This window comes from Oncorhynchus nerka, linkage group LG12 (genome assembly GCF_034236695.1).
Source record: "Oncorhynchus nerka isolate Pitt River linkage group LG12, Oner_Uvic_2.0, whole genome shotgun sequence".
NCBI classification, from domain to species: domain Eukaryota; kingdom Metazoa; phylum Chordata; class Actinopteri; order Salmoniformes; family Salmonidae; genus Oncorhynchus; species Oncorhynchus nerka.
Genome location: NC_088407.1, coordinates 70,778,107 through 70,796,514, shown reverse-complemented (window position 1 = coordinate 70,796,514; position 18,408 = coordinate 70,778,107). Strand labels below are relative to the sequence as shown.

The window sequence follows — 18,408 nt, the reverse complement described above, 5'->3', positions numbered from 1 at the left end:
AAATGATCTACCTTTAAAAGAAGTAGTGCACTATATAGAGAATAGTGTGCCATTTGGTGGTCCCTGGTCAAAGGTAATGCATTACATAGGAACTAGGGTGCCATTTGGTGGTCCCTGGTCAAAGGTAATGCATTACATAGGGACTAGTGTGCCATTTGGTTGTCCTCGCTCAAAGGTAATGCATTACATAGGAACTAGGGTGCCATTTGGTGGTCCCCGCTCAAAGGTAATGCATTACATAGGGACTAGGGTGCCATTTGGTGGTCCCTGGTCGAAGGTAATGCATTACATAGGGACTAGGGTGCCATTTGGTGGTCCCTGGTCAAAGTTAATGCATTACATAGGGACTAGGGTGCCATTTGGTTGTCCCCGCTCAAAGGTAATGCATTACATAGGGACTAGGGTGCCATTTAACCAATGTCTTATCCTCATAACAGTAACGTCCTCTTCCTCTCCCCAGCACTGATCAGGGCATCTAAAGAGGTGCTGCAGAGTCGCAACCTCAAGCAGCTTCTGGAGGTGGTCCTGGCCTTTGGTAACTACATGAACAAGGGTCAGAGGGGGAACGCCTATGGCTTCAAAGTGTCCTCACTCAACAAGATTGCTGACACCAAGTCCAGCATTGACAAGTAAGAAATGTTCTGGCTTGAGCATTTATCCTTTATGTATACAGGAAAAATACCATTGACTTAAAAACATTTGAGTTCATAGACCTGTCCAAATAACACCACACTAAGAGCATTGATGTGTGTCGTGTGTGATGATGTGTGCGATATGAATTCTAAAGTGTGATATGAATTCTAATGTGTGATATGAATTCTAATGTGCGATGTGAATTCTAATATGTGATGTGAATTCTAATGTGTGATGTGAATTCTAATGTGCAATGTGAATTCTAATGTGCGATGTGAATTCTAATATGTGATGTGAATTCTAATGTGTGATGTGAATTCTAATGTGTGATGTGAATTCTAATGTGTGATGTGAATTCTAATGTGTGATGTGAATTCTAATATGTGATGTGAATTCTAATGTGTGATGTGAATTCTAATGTGTGATGTGAATTTTAATGTGTGATGTGAATTCTAATGTGTGATATGAATTCTAATGCATGATATGAATTCTAATGTGTGATGTGAATTCTAATGTGTGATGTTAATACAAATGTGTGATATGAATACTAATGTGTGGTATGTGTTTGTAGGAACATCACTCTGCTGCATTACCTGATCACCATCCTGGAGCATAAGTATCCCAAAGTGGCAGTGTTCCAGGAAGAGCTTCAGAGTGTTCCAGAGGCAGCCAAAGTCAAGTACGAGCTGCTGCTAAGGCTGACTGAATCAACAAACACACACACACACACACACACACACACACACACACACACACACACACACACACACACACACACACACACACACACACACACACACACACACACACACAGATGCTGTTTCATAAACCTAAGTTGCTCTCATTTATGTGTAACTGTGTGTAATTACCCTTGCAAAAACATTGTAATTCTGGATTTTTCCTCTCTAAGCCAAATTGATGGTGCCTGGCTTTAAGTAGAAAGACCGTATTGCTGTTTGTATTACCTTACATGCCGTGTTTACAGAGAGGGTCAAAGGTCATGTTTATATTGTCTGGATTTTTCAGAGGCACAGGTTGTCCTAATAGCCCATATTTCAGTGATCCTCTTGAAATGTGGAAAGTGTGAACTGTGAACCCTGCAATCCTCAAAATGTCAAGGTGTTTCCTATCGTACCACAACAAAGCAATAGTGTAACAGTCAGCATTAAAACAATTATAATAATTCAGGTCGCAAATAAAGATAATCTAAGTTAGAGTTTCTGTTAAACCTAGTGAACCCTGTATCCATGCCTTTCCTGACTGAGAAGGAAGGAAGTTGGGTTTTATCCTCACACATTTCCTGTCTCTAAGTTGTGGCTTGGTTGGAGCACAGATGGTTTGTAATTGTTTCACGTCAATAAACTCCTCTCTCCACTCCCTCCCTTTCCCTTCCCCTTTCCTCCTCTCCTCTCATCTTTCTTCACTCCCTTTCCTTCCCTTTCCTCTACCCTTATCCACAGTATGACAGAGCTGGAGAAAGACATCAACAATTTGCGTTCTGGACTGAAGAGTGTGGAAATGGTGAGTGGCCATTTCTATTGGTTTACCCTTAATGGAGCCACACATGGTATCAGAGGCAGTAGTTGGGCTTACACTCCTCTACCTCCTGTTCATGAGTCTCAATAAGTTTCCACTGACAGAACTCCAAAGATTAGGGCCTGGAGTTTGCCTTGTCATATCATATCGTACTCTTGTGTTGTGGGTTGTCTGATGACAGTCATATAATTATCCTGTAATGCTGTTCCCTACTGTATAGGAGCTGGAGTTTCAGAGAGGTCTTCCTCAGGTTTCGGGGGATAAGTTTGTGTCTGTGGTGAGCCAGTTCATCACCGTGGCCAGCTTCAGCTTCTCAGACGTGGAGGATTCTCTGACCGAGGCCAAGGAGCTGGTGAGAACCGGCGGGGGCCAGGGTCTGGGGACCGCATTGTCTGTCTGCCCCCTCCTCCTCATGCTTCTCTCCACTACTAGGAGCTCTGATGGAGCTATAAAACTCAAATATGGTCGCTTTAAAGACTTTATAAGGGCAGAGCAAATGGCAAATCCTGTAACTTTATACTTGGCCACAACCAAGTAGGTAGCACACATTAAGTGTTCTTACTGCAGCTTTGAAGTCACCTTTTCAAACAACCAATATACTTGGAAATAGTATGCCTTGTGTTTCACTGTATTTCAATGTGGAGGATGTAGTAACTCACGTCTGTTCAAGGGTTACAATCTACCTGCATAGACATTGGAACCTCTGAATATAAGCAGTTCATTTTTAACTGAGATGGGTCAAGGCTATCAGTTTCAAAGCCATGGTTTTCCCCCTGGGTCTCCCCTTCATGAAGTGCCATGTGGAATGTATTTGATACATGCGCAGTGGATGAGGGTTATTTATGTGTTAAGTTCAACTTTACAATGGCAGGGAGGAGGAAACCACCTGTTGGGAGCAGACCTGAGTTCAAATAATATTTGAAATATTTTAATTACCGAATGTTTGCCCTACCCTGCCTGGAGTGCCAGGTGGGCAGAGTTTGCACTTTTACGACTATTGTGTTGGTTCCAATGTACCAGACAAGCACAATCAAGCCCAGAAAAAGTATTAGTTATGATTTAAAATAGTATTTGAACCCAGATATGGTGGCATACCCACGTCTCACACATTCATCCCCAGTGTAACTGAAAGAAATCACCTGTGACACATTGATTGCATTTTATTACATCTAGAGGAAAAGCTGTTTGAACATCTTAAAGAATTTGGTGTCTAACGTTGTTTTCTCTCCAGTTTCTGAAGGCAGTGCAGCATTTTGGTGAGGATGCAACTCGTATGCAGCCTGACGAGTTCTTCGGAATCTTCGACCAATTCCTGCAGGCGTTCGCAGAGGCCAAGCAGGAGAATGAGAACATGCGCAGACGCAAGGAGGAAGAGGAGCGACGGGCCCGCATGGAAGCACAGGTTAGATTAAGATTGTCTATCACTGACCAAAATACTAGAGATAGTCACCCATGGTCACCTTTTAACCACCTAGTCATTATGCAACATATATTACAAATGGGTATCAAACCAGAGTTTTTTTAAACTCTTGACCAACACACACTCAAATGCATGTGCTGTACTGTTAATTTACTCAATACACCAAATACATCCGTCACACACTATATTCTACTGTAGGTGTGTGTCATTTGGTCAATCCTGTTTTGTCTCCTCAGCTGAAGGAGCAGAGGGAGAAGGAGCGCAAGTCCAGGAAGGCTAAGGAGAACTGTGAGGAGGACGGTGAGTTCGACGACCTTGTTTCAGCCCTGCGCTCTGGGGAGGTGTTCGATAAGGACCTGTCCAAGATGAAACGCAACCGCAAGCGCGTCAACTCATCAGCTGAGACCAGCAGGGAGCGGCCAGTCACCAAACTGAACCTCTAAAACAACTGATGACAGATCCTTTGTCCTACTAGAGCTAGGCTATGCTGCCCTCTGGTGGCTTGGAATGGGCCTAGCGCCCCTTCATTTTGGAGTGGACAGAACTCACTACTAAAACAGAACTGAAATGAGCATGAAAGGTGGTGGACAGACCTCTACTTACTCTTCTGCTACTCAAGCAACAATAACCCAGAGCTTGTGTCTGTCTGGAAACAGACATTACCTCCTAATGAAAACCATGAACTATGGATCAGGAGTGACTCTCTAAGCTATTTGTGTTAACCTACATTTTTTAAATGCTGTGGTCTGAATGACAGTTTTACTCATGTCGTGAATGGGGCACTTTAATAGCATAGGGCTGGTGCCCTAGAGTAGGACCCTCTTCTTGACCCTCCCTGTCTGCAAAGATAACCAGGAAGTGGAATGGAAAGCCTGGGATAACACACACACACACGCAGTGACCCTGGCGGAGACACGTTTCCTGTTTTAATCGGGAGAATGTACTAGCCTTTGTGTAAAATCTTTCCTGCTATTGTGTTCAGTCAGACTCCCTTAAGGGTATAGTAAAAGATGTCAACCTCATGCATAGAAACAGTGTCTGTTGAAGCACAATCCAGTATGTATGAGTGATAATGTTTTTTAGCTGAGCACAAAAGCATAACAACAAGATACACATTTTGATACTGTTTTTTTTTATCACAATTTTACAAAGACCTGATTCAGATATATTAAAAACCAAATCACAGATGCAATATTGCCATTTTATTAGAGCCCTAACTTTCACCTTTAGAAAATAATCTATTGAAACAGCAACAAAAGATGGGTCGAAAAAATAATGTATATTTTACTGTATATACAGTATTGTAAAATAGTATAGGACCTAGTTTGAAGTTTTGAAAGGATATTGTCTCCGATTTGATTTAAAGTGTTACCAAAAATGATTGCTCTACTTCTGGCCATCCTGACAAACAGTGTGGATACCAGTCTGGAAACTATGCATCCTATAATTTTTTTATTTGTGTTCAATACTGTCATATATGTGTATATATTATGTATTGTGCCAATTCCCGTGTCACCTTCTCACTATGTTATGTACAGCAGAAACTTTTCAGTTATTTAGTCAGATCCAATTAGTAAAACCCTTCTAAAACCTTTGGTCACATTTCTACCAACACCCTCCTCAACTGTGTGATAGCATTTCTGATGGAGGTATGTGGGTTCTTTCAATACAGCTTTTTTATTATTTAAACAACTTTCTATTTCGAAACGGACTAAAGTAATAAACCTGGATGTCAATTATCTGTTGAATCTTTGTTATGTTTGCAAGCCAGTAAACCAGTAATTCCTCTCGGACTGTCTTCAATAAGTAGCTGTTGGTAATATCTTCCTAGGGCAATTGAATTGAAGTGCTGTCTTTTACCAAGTTTACCTTTGACCTTATTCATTGTCTGTCTGATTGCTTTGTACTCATTGTGGACTTGGAATAGTTTCAGGCCAATTTGTGTAAAAACCCTTGGTAACAGTTGGGTGTTTTAAGAGGGAGTGGCCTTACTTGACTTCCCTGACTATTTAAGGAGTATTACTTGGCCCCAGTCTTAGTGCGCCATCTATAGTTTAGAAGGACATCGGCTCCTACAAGAGCAGCAAGTATATTTTTTTATTCAATAAGTAGCTTTTGGTATTATCTTGCTAGAGCAATTGGAATTGAAGTGCTGTCTTTTTATCTGGTAGCCTACTTAATCATTGCTGTTTGAACTGTCTGATTTGCTCAGTACTTGTGACTGTTGTTGTGGACTTGGATTAGTTTCAGGCCTATTTGTCTAACACTTTTACTAATATGTGGGTGTGTTTTATTGCAGGGGGTGTTTTTTTCCCCACCTCTGCCAGGCAATCACTGCTGTTGTCTTTCACCTCTGCTAGGCAATTAGTGCTAGTACTTCAGTCTCCCCTGTTTCTTCAGCAGCAGCTGTAAGAGGCAGTATTGTCACCAAACCAGACTGTCTGTTGAGTTGTTTGAGGAAGGCTCCACATCACTCTCTCACTTGAGTATCTTACCTAGTTATTTTCATATCTTATTTGGATCTTTTGTATTTTTGGCAAGTATGTGTGTCCCATTTTCAGTTCGCTCCTCTTCCGGTAGATTTTACATTCGCTGCCGACTCAGTGGCTGTAACACTTCTAAGTTAGTGTACCCTGTGAGCACAACCCATGTGGAATTCTTAGTCTCTGGCAGGGTTTGGTACTTCCGATCTACGGCCAATAAAACTGAGTTCATCTCACCCTGATGGAGACATGGAATACCTTATAACACTACTACTGGTCGTGGTGGTGGTAGCACAGGGCTAATCACTTCTCCTAAATGGAGTTTTTCTTTCCCCCTCTCACCTGTCTATTGGGTGACTTTAACTTCCTGACGCCTGACTTAAATACATTTCTTTCCTCTTTGTTTCCACTCCTTTTCACCTCACCCTTTCCCAGTCACCTCACACGCACAAGGCAGGTAATCAGCTTGACCTCAACTTCACTAGGGGCTGTACGCCTACTGATCTCTGATCAATACTCTGTTTCCTTTTCTCCTCCAACCCTCAGACCCTACCTACGCAGATGGTCATGAGCCACCATAATCTTTGCTCCCGCTACTCTTCTATCCGCTCTTCCTTCTGCTAAATTCTCCTGACTCTGCCTCTTCGACCCTACTCTCTTCCCTTTCCGCCTCATTTTGACTCCCACTGTCCCCTTTCCTCCTGGCCAGCCCAACCTTCACATCTTGCTCCGTGGATGAGTCACTCAATGCGCACTAACAAAACAGGGCTGTGGGCAGTTGAGTGGAAATGGAGGGAAATTAAACCTCCGGAGGACCTATCCTCCTTCCACTCCCTTCTATCTACCATCTCCGTCTTTATCTGCTGCTAAAACTGCCTTCTATCACTCTAAATTTGTATTTTCTGCCTCCAACCCTGGGAAACTCTTTTCCACTTTCTCATCTCTCCTTAATTATCCTCCCTCTCTGCAGACATTTGTCAACCGCTTTGAAAAAAAGATTGACTACATCCGCTCCTCATTCACTCAGCCTACTGAGTCCACTAGTTCCACTCCCACAGAACTACCCTACGCCTTGACCTCTTTCTCGCCTCTTTCCAGATGAAATCCTGCGACAAGTGATGTCCGGCCGCCCAACAACCTGCCCACTTGACCCCATTCACTTCTCCAGACCATCTCTGGAGACCTTCTCACTTCCTTCATTAATTCATCCCTGACCACTAGCTGCATCCCCTCTGACTTCAAGATGGCCAGAGACGCTCCCCGCAAGAAACCAACACTCGACAGCCTCTGACGTCAAACTAGAGACCGGTATCCCTTTTCTTTCCAAAACACTTGAGCACGTGTCTCTGACCAACTCTCTCGTTATTTCGCATAACAAGCTTCTTGACCCTAACCAGTCAGGCTTCAAGGCAGCTCACTCAACTGAGACTGCTCTCTGCTCTGCCAAAGCTGACTCTTTTCTCATCCTCCTAGATCTAACCATCAGATCCTCCTTTCCACCCTCTCAGGGTTGAGCGTCTCAGGCTCTGCACACTCTTGAATTGCATCCTACCTGGCAGGTCGCACCGACCAGGTGGCGTGGAGAGGATCTGCATCTGCACCACATGCTCTCACTACTGGTGTCCCACAGGGCTTGGATCTAGGTCCCCTTTTCTCTTTACACCAAGTCACTCGGCTCTGTCACATGGTCTCTCCTATCGTTTCTTTGCGGGTGGCACTCAGCTACTCTTCCCCCTTCTGACACCCAGGTGGCGACATTCATTTCTGCGTACCTAGCAGACATCTCAGCTTGTATGTCTACTCACCACCTCAAGCTCAACCTCGACATAACAGAGCTGCTATTCTTCCCAGGGAAGGCCTGCCCACTCCAAGACTTCTCCATCACGGTTGACAACTCCACGATGTCCCTTTCCCAGAGTGCAAAGAACATTGGTGTCACCCTGGAAAACACCCTGTCATTCTCTGCAAACATCAAAGCAGTGATGGAGGTTCATGCTCTACATCATCCCTAGAGTACGACCTTCACTCACACAGGAAGCGGCGCAGGTCATAATCCAGGCACTTGTCATCTCTAATCTAGACCACTGCAACTCTGTTGGCTGTGCTCAACATTTGTGCCATCAAACCCCTGAAACTTATCCAGAAGGCTGCAACCCGCAATGTGTTCAACCTTCCCTAGTTTTCTCATGTCACCCCGTTCCTCTGCACACGCCACTGGCTTCCATTTGAAGCTTGCATAACCTTCAAGACTCTGTTTTTTGCCTTCGGAGCAGCAAGGGGAAATGCCCCACTTCAGGCTATGCTCAAACACAACATTCCAACCCAAGCCCTCCGTTCCGCCACTTCTGGTCTCTTGGCCCTCCCACCCCTTAAGCTCTTTGTCCTGGCACCCCAATGGCGGAACAAGCTTCCCCCTAAAGTCAGGACCGCGGAGTCTCTGCCCATCTTTCGAAAACATCTGAAACACTACCTCTTTGAAAAGTATCTTAACATGCTCACAACCCTCCCTTTCTTTTTCCCCACTAGCACTGAAAAATACTTTGCAGGGAAAATGTACTTGACATGATTGTCTCACCTAGCTATTTTAAGATGAATGCACTAACTGTATGTCGCTCTGGATAAGAGCATCTGCTGAATGACTAAAGTAATTTAACCCTGTTTTCCAAACTGTGCAACAAAGACAAGTATTCATCTGAGTTATAGTAAGGAGTGGCCAATGCGCCCATGTCTCTATTCTACAGGTTCCATTTACTGTTGGTCTTGTCTGAAAGTGAAGGATTTCTGAAATGTTTTAAAGACATTCTGAGGAAACATCTGCTTCTATGAATTGCAATACTTTGGATACTATTCAGAAAGCATTGTGAATAATAACTTTGTCACTAATAAAACCTCTGGTAACAATTCATCTAGCTGCTGTTTCACCACTTCACCTGTCCTAGGTCAGGATCTGTATTGGCAGTGTCACATAAGGAACAATACATAAATATATGATGCTTCAAAACATTTATTTTATACATTTTAAGTTAAAATATGATTTAACAACTCACCAATAAAATCCAATTCTGAGAACTCGCAGCTTCTTATGGCAAGCAATACAATTATTACATTTTAAATGGACAAACTAATGAGTATGGTATTCAAAATACACCTTTTTTAATACAGGCACATTTAAATTGTGTTTTCATAGCATTGTTTCATGTTCTAGCAAATCGCTATGGCCAGCCATACATGACATCTTGAATATCAAATCATAGCGCGCGCACACTTTATTTAAATGACTGAATTCTTCACAGTATTTCATATTAAACCTCTACCCTGAATACAGTATAAATGAGGACAAATGCACTATCCCAAATCAAAAAGGAAATCAGCCTGAATTAAAAAGCTATCGCCATTATCCAGTTTTTCCTTTGGGTTAGTTCAATGGGATTTAGTGGTTTGGGGTGCCACTTTTGACAGTTTAATATTATAGCAATAAACTATGCCTCAAATCAAAGTGGAATCGAAAGACTGGCTCTTGTTGAATTCACATTACTTGACAACGCAACCAAATGTAAATCAAAACTAGACTTTGAACTGACGTCTGCGCCCAGTGGTAAAGGTTGCGCAATAAACATGTATCTGATAAGGCATAAAGTAATACATATAATCAAATGAGATGTTTAATCATTTTGAGTATTTTATAAATCACACTGCTTTATTGGCCTGAAAATAAATTGGGCTTTTAAATGTGCACTCTGTTCCATCAGTGTGTAGAGCGCTTGGCACTGCATAAAGTGTTCAAACGCGGGTTGTCAATTCATAGGACTGACTTTTATATCCCTTATCGCTAATTAACAGTTAGGTCTACTTTTCCTCTGATTTCTCCATTTGTTCAAAACTTAGGCATATTTAAATTACTTCAACATTTTGACATTTCATCAAGTTTCTCGAAAATAAAAGGACGATCACAGACTTGTATCTGCAGTTTCAACTTTTGACACCGTGGGTTCAGACAGAGTATCGGGCTGAGCATCCCTACAGAAGAACACCGCGGGGTTTTTACAAGCCCACATCGCAACCTCTCCTCCGTTCGCTGGGCTGGAGGAAGACAGCCGGTTGTTTGCACCGTACCGGTCTCTGATTTGGTCGGCCCTGGTTCTTACATCCCTGCTTTGGGTTTGTGTCGATAGGTAGGCAGAAATGTTTCTAGTCCTATATCCCTCTTCTCGGCTTCGGCCTAAAAGCATCGATATGTTTGGGTTTCTAATTGCGTAAATGAGCGGGTTTATGGCACCGTTTGCCCATGCCATCCACATTGCCACGGTGTCCATGACAGGGTTGAATGAGTAATCTCCCACGGCGGTGATGATACCCATCAGACAGTAGGGGCCCCAGCAGAAGATGATAAACACTATCATAATCAGCACTGTCGTGGCCGTCCTCATCTCACTATAAAACCGGAGTAAATACGCGTAAGTGGTCACCGGCCGCACCCTTATTTCTGATAACCTAACGGTCTTACATATGTTATAATGACAGAAACACATGAGCGCAAACGGAAGGAGATAACACACCACTATTAAAGCTATACTGTAAGAGGTACCCACCCTAGAAGTACCAGTGTGAAAGACATACATACAGTGGTAGAAGCCCCTTTTATGGACGACTAGATCCTTGGATGTTCGCATCACCAGGTACCATGGAATGGAGAAAAACACTGCTGTTAACCACACTGCCACCAACAGTGTTATGGCCTTCCTCCTGCCTATCTTCTCCTGAGGTTGCCTCACGATGGCATAATACCGGTCAAAGGAAATTAGAGTCATTGTCAGTGTGGAAATAATACCAAAGCATGCGTTGAAGAACCCGTTGGCGACGCAGAAACGGTCTCCAAACATCCACACACCATCTTTGCTGAAGAGCATCATGAACGAGAACGGTAAACAAAGAACGGCCGTCAAGAAATCAGACAGTGAAAGGGACATGATGAAAGCATTGGTAACGGTTCTCAGCTGTCGATGTTTTATTATGACAATCACCACCGCAGAATTCCCTAAACTAGAGAGGAGGAAGATAACCAGGAGCAACAAGGCTTGAGCTGCCACCGTAATGCCCTGGAGGACCGAGTTTCCCTCCGCGCTCTGCACGGGTATGTGTTGTTGGTTTTCGTCGCCTCCGCCCGTAAGGTTTCCACGACTGGCCTTCGTAAAAAAGCTGTGTAACACCGGTGCTATGGTGACTATTTCCAGCGTTAAACCCGTGCCAGAGGTGTTGTCTGGAGCGGTGGAGTTGCTGGTGCCAAGCAATGCAATGTTCACGGGGAAATCCATCGGACACAAATGGGGGGCCTCCACAGAATGGAAGGAGACTCATCCCTCTACGAATATGTTGTCTCTGTGTTGATGCAGCAGCTTAGATATGTCGTATTAAAGACATGTAAATCCCCTTTGCAACCCCCTTTCTATGGGTTCCTCAAAATGTTCCTCATTATTCAAACTGGGGTCCATGCCACTGTTTGCAGTTCTCGCCTGGTCGCCTCAATCCCCGTATTCCTTGATTCTCATATTGCCGAGTACCCGCCTTCCTTGCGTACAATTTGTGTCTTTGCACCCCTTCGTGACGTTTAGAGCCGTTGCCATGGTATCAGTGATGGTTTTCTTCAGTGCAATTACGCACTTTCTGAATGATTAGTTATTTGGTCAGGTACCTATAGGCCTCCCAACGTAGGCTTAAAAACAGAAAGACTGACACCTGCAATTTTACAAGTAGGTTTAATTTTCAAATTGGGTATAGGCATTATAATTACATATAATTACAATTAATTGTAGGATAGGCATTTGGATAGCTATTTGAATAGCTATCAAACTATTAAAGCAGCAATCAGTGATTGAAACAATAAGAATTCCTTCCCTGCCACTGTTTCGCTAAAATGCTGAGGGATGGGACTAGATAAATTAAACCACTCTCAAATTCATAGACAGAGCTACGGACTGACCATCCATGATATCACAATTATAGTTTTAACAATTTGTGAGGCTATACAGTGCTTGTTTACAAACATTGGAGTAAAACAAGTTTATGATGGTGTACGACAATTTGACTAAGCCCATGAGGCATTTATAAGTTATATTACTCAAGAATCAATGGGTACATATCATTAATTTATAAGCAGTCTTGTACTGGAGGTAGAACTGAGCTATTTCCCCTTAGATAGCCCAGCTGCAAAGTAAAAATTGTCTATATGGTAAAAAAATAATGAATAGAAAAATGACCCTTTTGGTCTTAATTTAATAGGGTTAGGCATGAGGATAAGATGTGTGGTTAAGGTTTAAGGTGAGGGTTAGGCTTTAAAAACAGCCTAACCACCACAAATGACATTGTGGCTGTGCCAGCTAGTGACCACACTGAAGAGGTGCCTCCAGAACAAGATTCATGATGGAAAAACACTAAACTGCAATTTATAAGTAAAACATTTAAAAATCAAATGAAATTGTATTAGTCACATGCGCTGAATAAAACAGGTGTAGACATTAGAGTGAAATGCTTACTTACAAGCCCCTAACCAATAATAAAGTTTTAAAAAATGCAACTAAGAATAAGAAATAAAAGGAACAAGTAATTAAAGAGCAGGAGTAAAATAACGAGACTATATATAGAGGGGGTATCGGTACAGAGTCAATGTGTGGGGGCACCGGTTAGTCGAGGTAATATGTGCATGTAGGTGGAGTTAAAGTGGATATGCATAGATAATAACAGAGAGTAGCAGCGGTGTAAAAGGGGGGGCAATGCAACTAGCCTTGGTAGCCATTTGATTAGATGTTCAGGAGTCTTATGGCTTGGGGGTAGAAGCTGTTTAGAAGCCTCTTGGACCAGACTTGGCGCATCGGTACCGCTTGCCGTGCTGCAGCAAAGAGAACAGTCTATGACTTGGTGGCTGGAGTCTATGACAATTTTTAGGGCCTTCCTCTGACACCGCCTGGTATAGAAGTCCTGGATGGCAGGAAGCTTGGCCCCAGTGATGAACTGGGCCGTAGGCACTACCCTCTGTAGTGCCTTGCGGTCAGAGGCAGAGCAGTTGTCATGCCAGGCAGTGATGCAACCGGTCAGGATGCTCTCAATGGTGCAGCTGTAGAACCTTTTGAGGATCTGAGGACCCATGCCAAATATTTTCAGTCTCCTAAGGGGAATAGGTTTTGTTATGCCCTGTTCAAATCAAATCAAATCAAAGTTGATTTGTCACGTGCGCCGAATACAACAGGTGTAGACCTTACAGTGAAATGCTTACTTACAGGCTCTAACCAATAGTGCAAAAAAGGTATTAGGTGAACAATAGGTAAGTAAAGAAATAAAAACAACAGTAAAAAGAAAGTGAAAATAACAGTAGCGAGGCTATATACAGTAGCAAGTCTATAAAAGTAGCGAGGCTACATACAGACACCGGTTAGTCAGGCTGATTAAGGTAGTATGTACATGTAGATATGGTTAAAGTGACTATGCATATATGATGAACAAAGAGTAGCAGTAGTGTAAAAGAGGGATTGGCGGGTGGCCAAGTTAGCCAGATAGCCAAGTTAGCCAATGTGCCGGAGCACTGGTTTGTCAGTCCAATTGAGGTAGTATGTACATGAATGTATAGATAAAGTGACTATGCATACATGTATATGATAAACAGAGAGCAGCAGCAGTGTAAAAGAGGGGTTGGGGGGCACACAATGCAAATAGTCCAGGTAGCCATTTGATTACCTGTTCAGGAGTCTTATGGCCTGGAGGTAAAATCTGTTGAGATGCTTTTCACGACTGTCTCGGTGTGCTTGGACCATGTTAGTTGGTTGATGTGGACACCAAGGAACTTGAAGCTCTCAACCTGCTCCACTACAGACCCGTCGATGAGAATGGGGGCGTGCTCGGTCGTCCTTTTCCTGTAGTCCACAATCATCTCCTTTGTCTTGATCACGTTGAGGGAGAGTTGTTGTCCTGGCACCACATGGCCAGGTCTCTGACCTCCTCCCTATAGGCTGTTTTATTGTTGTTGATGATCAGGCCTACCACTGTTGTCATCGGCAAACTTAATGATGGTGTTGGAGTTGTGCCTGGCCGTGCAGTCATGAGTGAACAGGGTGTACAGGAGGGGACTGAGCACGCACCCCTGAAGGGCCCCTGTGTTGAGGATCAGCATGGCGGATGTGTTGTCCCGCCTTACCACCTGGGGGCAGGTCCAGTTGCAGAGGGAGGTGTTTAGTCCCAGGGTCCTTAGCTTAGTCTTTAGCTCAGTGCTGATGTTGCCTGTAATCCATGGCTTCTGGTTGGTGTACGTACGGTCACTGTGGGGACGATGTCATTGATGCACTTATTGATGAAGCCAATGACTGATGTAGTGTACCCCTCAATGCTATCGGAAGGATCCCGGAACATATTCTAGTATGTGCTAGCAAAACAGTTCTGTAGCTTAGAATCTGCTTAATCTGATTGCTTTTTCATTTACCGAGTCACTGGTGCTTCCTGCTTTAATTTTTACTTGTAAGCAGGAATCAGGAGGATAGAATTATGGTCAGATTTGCCAAATGGAGGGCGAATCTCTGTGTGTGGAGTAAAGGTGATTTAGATTTTTTTTCCCTCTGGTTGCACATTTGACATGCTGATAGAAATGAGGTAAAACTGATTTAAGTTTCCCTGCATTAAAGTCCCCGGCCACTAGGAGAGCCGCCTCTGGATGAGCGTTGTCCTGTTTTCTTATGGCGATATACAGCTCATTGAGTGTGGTTTTAGTGCCAGCATGGTGGTATGTAGACAGGTACAAAAAATACAGATGAAAACTCTCTAGGTACGGTGTGGTCTACAGCTTATCATGAGATACTCTACCTCAGGCAAGCAAAACCTCAAGACTTCCTTAGATATCGTGCACCAGCTGTTGTTTACAAATATACATTGTCCACCACCCCTTGTCTTACCAAATGCCGTTGTTCTATCCTGCCGATACAATGTATGTCGTCATTCAGCCACGACTCCATGAAGCATAAAATATTACAGTTTTTAATGTCCTATTGGTAGTTTAATCTTCCTCGTAGGTTGTCAATATTTTCCAATGATTGCACGTTAGCTAGTTGAACGGAAGGCAGCTGGAGTTTATTCGATCGCCTACGAATTCTCAGAAGGCAGCCCGACCTCTGCGTTCTTTTTCTCCATCTTCTCTTCACGCAAATGACGGGGATTTGGGCCTGTCCCTGGGAAAGCAGTATGCCCTTCATGTCGGGCTCATCGGACTTGTTAAATGAAAAAAAAAGCTTCTGGCATTTCGTGGTGAGTAATCGCTGTTCTGATGTCCAGAAGTTATTTTCGGTCAGCAACATTATGTGCAAAATCATTTACAGAATAAGTCACAAACACAAAGAAACTAACAAAAAAACACAGTTGGATAGGAGCACGTAAAACGTCAGCCATCTTCTCCGGCGCCATGATACATAAATAAATATACAACTCTGTAGTTTTTGATGAAAAAAATATGATATAGCGAGTGCAGATTTCCCCTTATGTATTAAATATATATTTTCACATTACATTTATACATACAGTGTATTACTCAGTGGAGGTGGCGTAATTGTGAACTTTCTCTGTGCTCCCCCAGCAATTGAAACAATACACAAAAGTGAGAAGAAACAAATGTATCCACATCAACAAAAAACTATTTATAAAAACAATTTAAAAAAGAAATACAACAATTTTAACATTGCACCCAAAATGGTTTAAAAAAGCTAGACATTTCAAAGTATTATATTTTCAAGTGTTATATTTTAACAATGTGCAAATAGTTGTAGTATGAATAGTGGGGGAGATTGTAAGGGATTTCCTCCTCTTCTTTCGAAGAGGAGAGGCGAAAAGGATCAGAGGACCAATATGCGGCGTGGTAAGTGTCCATGGTTCTTTTTAATACGTAAAGGTACACATGAACAACTGACTACAAAAACAAGAAATGTGGAAAAACCCCAAACAGTCCTATCTGGTGCAGACACAGAGACAGGAACAATCACCCACAAACACACAGTGAAACCCAGGCTACCTAAGTATGATTCTCAATCAGAGACAACTAATGACACCTGCCTCTGATTGAGAACCATACTAGGCCGAAACATAGAAATACCCCAAAACATAGAAAAACAAACATAGACTGCCCACCCAACTCACGCCCTGACCATACTAAAAAAAATACAAAACAAAGGAAATAAAGGTCAGAACGTGACAGAGATAAATAAACAGATATATTGGTGATATTTACAATGTTGTTTGTGCTCCACTGGTTGCCCTTTTCTCATGGCAACGGGCCACAAATCTTGCTGCTGTGATTTCACATTGCGATATTTTGCCTAACAGATATGGGAGTTTATCAATGATTGATTTGTTTTCAAATTATTTGTGGGTCTGGTGTGATCTGTGGGAAATATGTGTCTCTAATTTGGTCATACATTTGGCAGGTTAGGAAGTGCAGCTCAGTTTTCACCTATTTTTTTTGGACAGTGGGCACATAACTTACTTTCTCTTCTTGAGAGCCAGGTCTGCCTATGGCAGGGATAGCAAGCATTTTCTTATTTTTTTGTCAGTCACAGTGGTCAGGTGTTCTGCCACTGTGTACTCTGTTTAGGGCCAGATAGCATTGGAATTTGCTCGTTTTTTTTGTTTGAATATTTCCATTGTGTCAAATAGAAATCTTTTTGCTTTCTCATTATTTGATTGGGTCTAATTGTGCTGCTGTGCTGGGGTCTGTTTGTGTTTGTGAACAGAGCCCCAGAACCAGCTGGCTGAGTGGATTCTTCTTTAGGTCCATCGCTCTGTAGCACAGGGCTTTGTATTTCTTTCTTTCTGTCTGTCTGTCTGTCTGTCTGTCTGTCTGTCTGTCTGTCTGTCTGTCTGTCTGTCTGTCTGTCTGTCTGTCTGTCTGTCTGTCTGTCTCTGTCTCTCTCTGTCTGTCTGTCTGTCTGTCTGTCTGTCTGTCTGTCTGTCTGTCTGTCTGTCTGTCTGTCTGTCTGTCTGTCTGTCTTTCAGCCTCTATCTCTCTCTCTCTCTAGGCTGTCAGAGTTAATCAGTTAACTTGAGTTAACTTTGCTACACTTTATTTTATGGGTACCTAATAAACCATTTATAAGGCATTTATAAATTGTGAGTTCACCATTTATGAATCATTATTCTCACATTTGTAAATGCTAGTAAGCTAGTTGAACGTGTGTTGTGTGCTTATTATTTTACTACGTACTGCTGGAATGTCTACCAAGGGCATGTCCATCTTTTTGTGAAAAATTACACTGGTCACTCAAAACATTTATAAAATGTTTATAAAGTATAAATAGCACTCACTTTAGATTAAGGACTGCACAAAGACTTAACTAATGATTCGTAAATGGTTTATAAATGCGGGACTAATGATAAAGAAATGGTGGACACACAATTTATAAATAGTTTATCAGGTACCTTTAAAATAAAGTCATACATTTTTTTTGTGTGATTATGTGCATTGTCTGAAAGTGTTTAACATACACTGAAAACATCAAAAATACTATATATACAGCTAAAAATACAACAATGTGAAGATCAAACCAAGTTGACATTGAGGTTAAAGAAAAGCCCTACTTACATCTGGTGCTAATGTGTATTCTCTGTTCTGATCTTGTCCACATTCTGATTGGGCCAACATTTTTAGACAGGTGTAGACGATTAAGACACATTGTGATCAGATCTTCCTGACCACCTCTGGAGGTAGTCAGGGAGCCATCTGGAAATCAATCAAGTGCAGATTTTATTGATCACATACATGTGTTTAGCAGATGTTATTGCAGATGTAGCGAAATGCTTGTAAAAAAATCAACATTTTTTTTATTGACAGCTAGTACCATTGACTTATGGCATCAATAATTGTCTTAAAATAAATACATTCACATTATATTAAAATAATCTTTAAAATATTTTGCATACAGGGAGGCACCAGGAAATCTGATCACAATGTGGACACAGTGGACGGATAAGAGAGACATTTTAACATCATGTGTAGACGCGACAAACTTTGATCAGATAGTAATCAGATCATATTGATCAGATGATCACGAAACTCACATGTTAGCGCAAGGCGTAAACGAGGCTAAAGTGTGTACATTATCAATTTTGCTTGTTTAGTTTATCTTACTTTGGACAAAATCAAGACGTCAATATTCTTGTGATGCTTTTTATATAAAAATAAATCAATTACAGCTGAATTTGAGCAGTATTTGTCATCATTTGATCAGTATTTGTCCACTGTGCTCAATTTGGGGTTGGCATTTTTCTGAACCCAAGAGAGCGCTGTTGCGCGTATCTTTAGTCAGCTTGACGCAT

The 18,408-nt window shown here is 42.2% G+C and overlaps 2 protein-coding genes across 4 annotated transcripts in view; one reads left to right on the top strand and one right to left on the bottom strand.

Annotated features, from left to right (window-relative positions):
• The window catches only part of daam1a (dishevelled associated activator of morphogenesis 1a), an 89,821-nt gene extending 80,840 nt beyond the window's left edge, over nt 1–8,981 (top strand). For all 3 annotated transcript variants that reach the window (XM_029675774.2, XM_029675775.2, XM_029675773.2), the window contains 6 exons: nt 461–629; nt 1,205–1,312; nt 2,094–2,154; nt 2,390–2,521; nt 3,401–3,571; nt 3,826–8,981. In XM_029675774.2, the coding sequence (XP_029531634.1) occupies nt 461–629; nt 1,205–1,312; nt 2,094–2,154; nt 2,390–2,521; nt 3,401–3,571; nt 3,826–4,032 (848 nt within the window). In that variant the 3' untranslated portion in view covers nt 4,033–8,981. The remainder of the gene's footprint in view (nt 1–460; nt 630–1,204; nt 1,313–2,093; nt 2,155–2,389; nt 2,522–3,400; nt 3,572–3,825) is intronic.
• Nucleotides 8,982–9,074: 93 nt separating this feature from the next.
• Nucleotides 9,075–11,595, bottom strand: LOC115138670 (G-protein coupled receptor 135). Its single transcript, XM_029675772.2, has one exon. The coding sequence runs from the start codon at nt 11,382–11,384 to the stop codon at nt 10,020–10,022; it is 1,365 nt and encodes a 454-aa protein (XP_029531632.1). The 5' UTR covers nt 11,385–11,595; the 3' UTR covers nt 9,075–10,019.
• Between the last annotated feature and the right edge of the window lie 6,813 nt (nt 11,596–18,408).